Below are 8498 nucleotides of genomic sequence, written 5' to 3'. Positions count from 1 at the left end.
CCCGGAAGGTCATTTTTTGAAATTTTGAATATTTGCTTAACTTGAGTTAATTAATGGATGAATAATTGTAGATAATTGATTAAATTAATAGTTAATGGGCTAAAGTGATAAAAATTTTAAGACCTTATACTCTTTAGACTATTTAATAAAAAAAAAGTGGGTAAGGTTTCACCACTTTTAGTACATAAATAATTCAGAAAAAGAAATAAGGAAAAGAAAAGAAAAAGGGGGGCGAAGGGTTTCTCTGCGCTTGCGGCTACGAACTGCTTAAGGTAAGTTTCTTTTCCTTTTGTTTCTTACTTTCTGCACATACATGTGCATACATATTAATATTATATAGTTAATTTTATATATATGTGTATAACAATGAAAGCAGATTGCATGTAAAAAAAAAAATTGAACAGAAAAATCACGTGAACAGTAAAGAAAAAAAACAATTTGAATCATTAGTGGATCAATGATTGGTTCATGATGAGCCAATCATTAGTGGGTCAATGATTGGTTCATAATGAGCCAATCATTAGTGGGTTGAAAGGAAAAAAACAACAAAAAAAAACAAAACAAAACATAATGCAATATGTAATGGCATCATTAGGCGTAAATTTGAGAATATTAGTAATTATATTATGGTTCAAGTCTTGATATATTGGTATGTAATTTAAATACTAGATGAATAAAATTTTGTGAGTACCATTTAAATTATAACGTTGGAAAAATTTGGGATGCAATTCTAAACTTGAAACTTGAAAACTACGATAGTGGAAATTTTAATTGACATCAAGAATTACAAACTTGATTATAAATTTGGGGTGTATTTTTAGGTCAAGGTTAAACACATTAAAGTGTGAGTTTTGTTAGTTCTGAAACCTTGTTGTGAATATATACTTGAATAGATTCCATTGGTTCAGAAGCTCAACGGAAGGGGAAGGCTCAAGTCCAAGAGTAATTATTCGATTGGCTAAGGCAAGTGGATTTCTAAACTCTTGTTAAGCGTATGAAATTCGTGTATTTCCTTGTGAGGTGTTGAGAACGATTTGGAGACTTGTTGCTTATTTGTTAGTGTTGTATTCCTTGCTGTAAATTGTGCTTTGTTATCAAAATGGTTATCTCCTCATTTTCATTTGAGAATGTCAATTGCATTGTATCTGAGACATGATTGTGGTATAAGGATGTATCATTTCAAGGGTCGTATCGCGCGCCGTGATGGATATTATATTTCGAGGGACGTATCGCGCGCCGCGAAGGTTACTATTACCGAGGGTCGTGTCGTACGCCGCGACAGATGCATGGACAGATATGTCCCCCATGGGTCCCGGACTGAGAGACAGCGGGTGTGTATCGTTAAGAAAGACATGCATCATTATATTTGACATTGCATCTCATGGCATTGCACATTTTATTATTGATGAACTTGAACACGTGTTTTTGCTGATCTTGTGATTGTTTATCTATGAAACTTGTGACTGTTGAATATTGAGTTGTTATTAAGAATGTGTAAAATAATAGAGTGTAGTTATTGAGTTGTGTGTTTGGTAAACTGTAAACTGTTAGGCTGTAGTGTGGAGGTTTAGATAGGGTGTAAGGAGTACCCGTATTTTGTTCACTTAACTTGTGTTTAAAGGTTTGCTTGTTGGGTACCGCGTGGTTTGGTACTCACCCCTTGCTTCTACAAATTTTTGTAGGTTACGAGCCCGGATCTTCGTGACACGTCTTATTCTTTTCGTTTCCGAGGCATCTTGTGGAGGGTTGTGAGGTAGCTGCTTCTCATCTCAGCGAACTTTCCTACTCCAGTTTATGACTTTGTTTTTACTTGAAAGGCAACTTCATTTTAGACTTCTATTTTATTTCAATTCTAATATTTACATTAGAGGCTTGTGCACGTGACAACCTGGTTTTGGGGATTGAATTAATATGACTTGGTTTCATACTAGAAATTGTTGTTGGATTGTCCTTTACTTCCGCACTTTGTTAGATATTGGGTTTTAGGCAGACTTGTCTTGGTGGGATAAGACAAGTGCCATCACACCTATTTTTGGGTCGTGACAAAATGGTATCAGAGCCCCAGGTTCATAGTTCTCACTTGTATACAAGCCGAGTCTACGTAGAGTCTCAAGGATCAGTACGGAGACGTCTGTACTTATCTCTGAGAGGCTACGAGGATTACTAGGAAACTTCTGTTTGTTCATTCTTTCTCATCGTGCGTAGTCACCTTCTTTAGTACTGAGTTGTTGTATACTCTTTTGACAGATGACGAGGACTAGAACTAATGTTACTGGTGGTAGAGGGGAGGCACTTCCCGAGGCAGTTGTTGAGGCCCCAGCTAGAGGTAGGGGTAGATCTCGAGCTAGAGGTCGTGCTAATAGTACGACAGTAGCCAGAGGTCGTGGACGTGGAGCAGCACCAGTGAGAGGTCGTGCTAGAGAGGTCTCTACAGAACCTCAGATTGATGGCAGAGAGGACCAGGTTCCTCCAGATCCTGTAGTCACATCTTTGCTTCAGGATACACTATTGAGGGTCTTAAGTGTGCTAGAAGGCTTTTCTCAGGGTGGTGGGGCGACTACCACACCACATGACTCTCGTACTAGAGAGGGGGCTCAGACCCAAGAGCAGCAACAAGCTCCAGTTGTTCAGGATGCGGTGGGGCAACTACCAGTAGATCCCGCGGTTCAGAATGATATTGCACCAGCAGTTGGGGGTCAAGTTGCATCGATGGTTGTTCTGACAGAGGATGAGCAGCGTAGGTATGAGAGATTTCGAAAGATGGACCCACCTCAGTTTCAGGGTGGGAAGAGCGAGGACGCTCATGAGTTTCTAACTACCTGCCGAGAGTTACTAGAGGTGGTTGGATTAGCTGAGTCACATGGGGTTAGATATGCTACACTCCAGCTTCGTGGACCAGCGAGAGACTGGTGGAGGACTTATTCGGGATGTTTGCCAGTTGGATCTCCTCCAGTGACTTGGGAGCAGTTTGCTGGCGCATTCCAAGATCGTTTTATCCCATGGAGCGTGAGAGAGGAGAGTCGCTTGAGGTTTGAGAGTCTGAGACAGGATGGTTTATCGGTTACAGAGTATGAGGCGCGTTTTTGCCAGTTGTCTAGGCATGCGTTGGCCATTATTCCAAATGAGACAGAGAGGATCCGCAGATTCGTGAGGGGATTGACTTTCTCTATCAGGTCAGCTGTGTTTCGGACATCTAGGGAGGGGACTTCTTTCCAGTCCATTGTGAGCGCCGCCAAAGAGGCGGAATTGATGGAGAGAGAGGAGTTTGGGGACCCTAAAAGGGCCCGTATATCAGGCCAGTTTCATGGTGCCTCATCTGGAGGTAGGGGATCACAGAGAGTGAGTGGTTCTTTTCAGCAGCGGGGACCTATTCATGCATCTATGCCGACATTTGAGGGTGGCCAGACATCTAGGGGTTCTTATGGCCCAGGTCAGGGCTCGTACGGTTCACAGCAGCGACCTACAGGGCGAGGAAATTACAGTGGGTTTTCAGGGTCCACACAACAGTTCCCAGGTCAGAGATTTTGTTTTACTTGTGGAAATCCCGATCATCTAATGCGGCAGTGTACTTCACAAAGGGGTCGTGGTGGGCCTCGACCTAATTCTTCATTCCAGACAAGACCACCAGCACCACAGGGTAGAGGTCGTGGCAGAATTCAGTCAGGTCGAGATGATAGAGTTTCTAGTAGTGGTGTTGCAGCTCAGCAGAGTGGGGGTAGAGGTACCACCCAGGATGGAGGTGGACGAGGAGGCCACTGCTATGCTTTCCCCGGCAGACCTGAGGCGGAGACCTCCGATGTTGTTATTACAGGTATCATCCCAGTATGCCATCGACCTGCGTCTGTGTTGTTTGATCCAGGTTCTACATTCTCTTATGTGTCTACGTATTTTGCTGCTAAAATTGATATGATATGTGATAGCGTGACTGTACCTATTCGTGTTTCTACACCCGTGGGTAAGCCCTTAGTGGTGGATCGAGTATATCGATCCTGTCTTGTTTCATTGGCTGGTTATGACACTTGGGTAGACTTAATCATTCTGGGGATGGTAGACTTTGATGTTATCTTGGGTATGGATTGGCTTTCTCCCTATGATGCTGTCCTTGATTGTAATGCTAAGACTGTGACTTTAGCAATGCCTGGTATTCCGAGGGTTGAGTGGAAGAGTGNTGGAGATCCCGATCATCTAATGTGGCAGTGTACTTCACAAAGGGGTCGTGGTGGGCCTCGACCTAATTCTTCATTCCTGACTAGACCACCAGCACCATAGGGTAGAGGTCGTGGCAGAGTTCAGTTAGGTAGAGGTGATAGAGTTTCTAGTAGTGGTGTTGCAGCTCAGCAGAGTGGGGGTAGAGGTACCACCCAGGATGGAGGTGGATGAGGAGGCCACTGCTATGCTTTCCCCGGGAGACCTGAGGTGGAGACCTCTGATGCTGTTATTACAGGTATCATCCCAGTATGCCATCGACCTGCGTCTGTGTTGTTTGATCCAGGTTCTACATTCTCTTATGTGTCTATGTATTTTGCTGCTAAATTTGATATGATATGTGATAGCGTGACTGTACCTATTCGTGTTTCTACACCCGTGGGTAAGCCCTTAGTGGTGGATCGAGTGTATCGATCCTGTCTTATTTCATTGGCTGGGTATGACACTTGGGTAGACTTAATCATTCTGGGGATGGTAGACTTTGATGTTATCTTGGGTATGGATTGGCTTTCTCCCTATGATGCTGTCCTTGATTGTAATGCTAAGACTGTGACTTTAGCAATGCCTGGTATTCCGAGGGTTGAGTGGAAGAGTGCTAGTGGTTCTTATCCTAGCAAGGTCATCTCTTTTATCCGTGCTCAGAAATTGGTGGAGAGGGGGTGTTTGTCTTACTTAGCTTTTATTCGGGATACTAGCGTTGAACCACCTCCCATAGACTCTGTTCCCGTGGTCCAGGAGTTTCCCGATGTATTTCCTTGTGATCTTCCAGGTGTTCCTCCCGATAGGGATATCGATTTTTCTATTGATTTGGAGCCGGGCACTAAGCCTATTTCTAACCCTCCAAACCGTATGGCTCCAGCAGAGTTGAAAGAATTGAAGGATCAGTTGCAGGATTTATTGAGTAAGGGTTTTATTCTCCCTAGTGTGTCACCTTGGGGTGTCCCTGTATTATTTGTGAAGAAGAAGGATGGGACTATGAGAATGTGTATTGATTACAGACAGTTGAACAAGGTAACAGTGAAGAATAAGTATCCTCTTCCGCGTATTGATGACTTATTTGATCAGTTACAGGGAGCATCATTGTTCTCTAAGATTGATTTGAGGTCTGGGTATCATCAGTTGAAGATTAGGGCATCAGATATCCCTAAGACAGCTTTTCGGACTCGGTATGGGCATTATGAGTTCCTAGTGATGTCCTTCGGATTGACTAATGCCCCTGCAGCATTCATGGAGTTGATAAATGGGGTGTTTCGACCATACCTTGATTCTTTTGTGATTGTTTTCATCGATGACATCTTGGTTTACTCCAAGACTAAGGAGGACCATGTCCGACACTTGAGAATTGTACTTCAGAGGTTGAGAGAACAGAAGTTGTATGCCAAGTTCTCAAAGTGTGAGTTCTGGTTTACTTCTGTGGCATTCTTAGGACATGTGGTGTCTAAGGAGGGTATTAGAGTAGATCCGGCCAAGATTGAGGCAGTTAGAGGCTGGACGCGACCTATTTCACCTACTGAGATTAGGAGTTTTGTGGGATTGGCAGGCTATTATCGACGATTTGTTCAGAGTTTCTCTACTATTGCAGCTCCATTGACTAGATTGACTCGACAGGATGTGGGTTTCCAGTGGTCTGATGAGTGTGAGGAGAGTTTTCAAAAGCTCAAGACTTTGTTGACTTCTGCTCCTGTGTTGACTCTACCTGAGGAAGGTGTAGACTTTACTGTGTATTGTGATGCTTCAGGAGTTGGTTTGGGTGGTGTGTTGATGCAGAAGGGGAAAGTGATTGCTTATGCTTCTAGGCAATTGAAGTCCCATGAGAAGAACTACCCTACTCATGATCTGGAGTTGGCGGCTGTGGTATTTGTACTTAAGTTATGGCGTCATTATTTGTATGGAGTGTATTGTGAGATCTTCACTGATCATCGGAGTCTTCAGTATATCTTTAGCCAGAGGGATTTGAACTTGAGGCAACGGAGATGGCTTGAGTTGCTGAAGGACTATGATGTGACCATTTTGTATCATCCAGGAAAGGCCAATGTTGTGGCCGATGCTCTGAGTAGGAAGACTCCTAGCATGGGGAGTCTTGCAGCGCTTAGTATTGAGGAGAGACCATTGGCTAGAGATGTGCAGATATTAGCTAACAGTCTTGTCCGCTTGCAGATTTCAGAAGAGAGTGATGGGATGATTGCTTTTATTGAGGCTCGATCTTCTTTAGTCGAGCAGATTCGTGCACACCAGTTTGATGATGAAAAATTATGTCTCATTCGAGACAAAGTATTGAGAGGGGAAGCTAAGGAGGCTGTCCTTGATTCTGATGGTGTCTTGCGGATCGGAGGCAGAATTTGTGTGCCCAGGACAGGCGATTTGATTAGATTGATTCTTGAGGAGGCCCATTGTTCTCGGTATTCCATCCATCCGGGAGCGGCGAAGATGTATCATGATCTGAGTCAGCATTACTGGTGGGGTGGGATGAAGAGAGATATTTCAGACTTTGTTTCGAGGTGTTTGACTTGCCAGCAGGTCAAGTGTGAGCACCAGCGGCCCGGGGGTGTATCTCAGAGGATGCCTATTCCTACTTGGAAGTGGGAGCGGATTACTATGGACTTTGTTGTGGGTTTGCCTACCACAGTGGGTGGTTATGACTCTATTTGGGTTGTTGTTGATAGGCTGACCAAGTCTGCCCACTTCATTCCGGTTCGGGTGAAGTATACGGCAGAAAAGTTAGCCGAGCTATATATCAGTCAGATTGTGCGACTACATGGAGTTCCTATTTCTATCATATCAGATCGAGGTTCACTATTTACTTCTCATTTCTGGAAGGCATTACAACATGGTCTGGGTACTCAGTTAGATATGAGTACGGCATTTCACCCTCAGACAGATGGTCAATCTGAGCGGACCATTCAGGTATTGGAAGATATGCTTCGAGCGTGTGTGATCGATTTTGGTGCTAGATGGGATCGACATTTACCCTTAGCGGAGTTTGCCTATAATAACAGTTATCACTCTAGTATCCAGATGGCCCCATTTGAGGCGTTGTATGGAAGACGGTGTAGGTCTCCGATTGGTTGGTTTGATTCGGCGGAGATGGACTCTTTGGATACAGACTTGCTTAGAGATGCTATGGAGCAAGTCCGTATGATTCAGTATAGATTATTGACAGCTCAGAGTCGACAGAAGAGTTATGCAGACCGGAGAGTTAGAGCCTTGGTGTTTATGGAGGGTGATCATGTTTGGCTCCGAGTATCACCCATGAAGGGTGTGATGAGGTTTGGAAAGAAGGGCAAGCTTAGCCCTAGGCTCATTGGACCTTTTGAGATTTTGAGCCGAGTGGGAGAGATGGCCTATAAGTTGGCCTTGCCACCTAGTTTGTCGGCAGTTCATCCTGTTTTCCATGTCTCTATGCTTCGGAAGTATATTCCGGATGAATCTCATGTGATTTCACTCGATTCTGTGGAGCTGGGTCCCGACTTGACATATGAGGAGGAGCCTGTAGCTATATTGGATAGGCAAATCCGAAAGCTTAGGACCAAGAAGCTTGTTTCAGTGAAGTTGCAATGGAAGCACCGTTCAGTAAGAGAAGCAACCTGGGAGACAGAGTCTGACATGCGTGCCAGATATCCTCAACTTTTTGAGGCATCAGGTACTTTCTTTTACTTTATGTTCGAGGACGAACACGATTTTTAGTGGTGGATAATGTAATGACCCAGAAGGTCATTTTTGGAAATTTTGAATATTTGCTTAACTTGAGTTAATTAATGGATGAATAATTGTAGATAATTCATTAAATTAATAGTTAATGGGCTAAATTGATAAAAATTTTAAGACCTTTTACTCTTTAGACTATTTAATAAAAAAAAAGTGGGTAAAGTTTCACCACTTTTAGTACATAAATAATTCAGAAAAAGAAATAAGGAAAAGAAAAAAAAAAGGGGCCGAAGGGTTTCTCTGCGCTTGCGGCTACGAACTGCTTAAGGTAAGTTTCTTTTCCTTTAGTTTCTTACTTTCTGCACATACATGTGCATACATATTAATATTATATAGTTAATTTTATATATATGTGTATAACAATGAAAGCAGATTGCATGTAAAAAAAAAAAATTGAACAGAAAAATCACGTGAACAGTAAAGAAAAAAAAACCATTTGAATCATTAGTGGATCAATGATTGGTTCATGATGAGCCAATCATTAGTGGGTCAATGATTGGTTCATAATGAGCCAATCATTAGTGGGTTGAAAGGAAAAAAAACAAAAAAAAAACAAAACAAAACATAATGCAATACGTAATGGCATC

The 8498-nt window shown here is 42.9% G+C and overlaps 1 protein-coding gene across 1 annotated transcript; it reads left to right on the top strand.

The window, feature by feature from the left end:
• The first annotated feature begins 2570 nt into the window (after nucleotides 1-2570).
• On the top strand, nucleotides 2571-7890 carry LOC114075183. The gene is made up of 3 exons (XM_027913481.1): nucleotides 2571-3811; nucleotides 4275-4276; nucleotides 7663-7890. Exons 1-3 carry the CDS (start codon nucleotides 2710-2712, stop codon nucleotides 7888-7890), a joined length of 1332 nt encoding a protein of 443 aa, XP_027769282.1. The 5' UTR covers nucleotides 2571-2709.
• Nucleotides 7891-8498: the final 608 nt, after the last annotated feature.

The sequence above is a fragment of the Solanum pennellii genome, chromosome 12 (genome assembly GCF_001406875.1).
Source record: "Solanum pennellii chromosome 12, SPENNV200".
NCBI lineage: Eukaryota > Viridiplantae > Streptophyta > Magnoliopsida > Solanales > Solanaceae > Solanum > Solanum pennellii.
The sequence above is the reverse complement of the archived record's forward strand: the minus strand, read 5'-3'. Positions and strand labels throughout refer to the sequence as shown.

Excerpts from the sequence above, each read along its gene's own strand:
- LOC114075183 (XM_027913481.1), top strand. The coding sequence starts at position 2,710 with ATGGTTGTTCTGACAGAGGATGAGCAGCGTAGGTATGAGAGATTTCGA.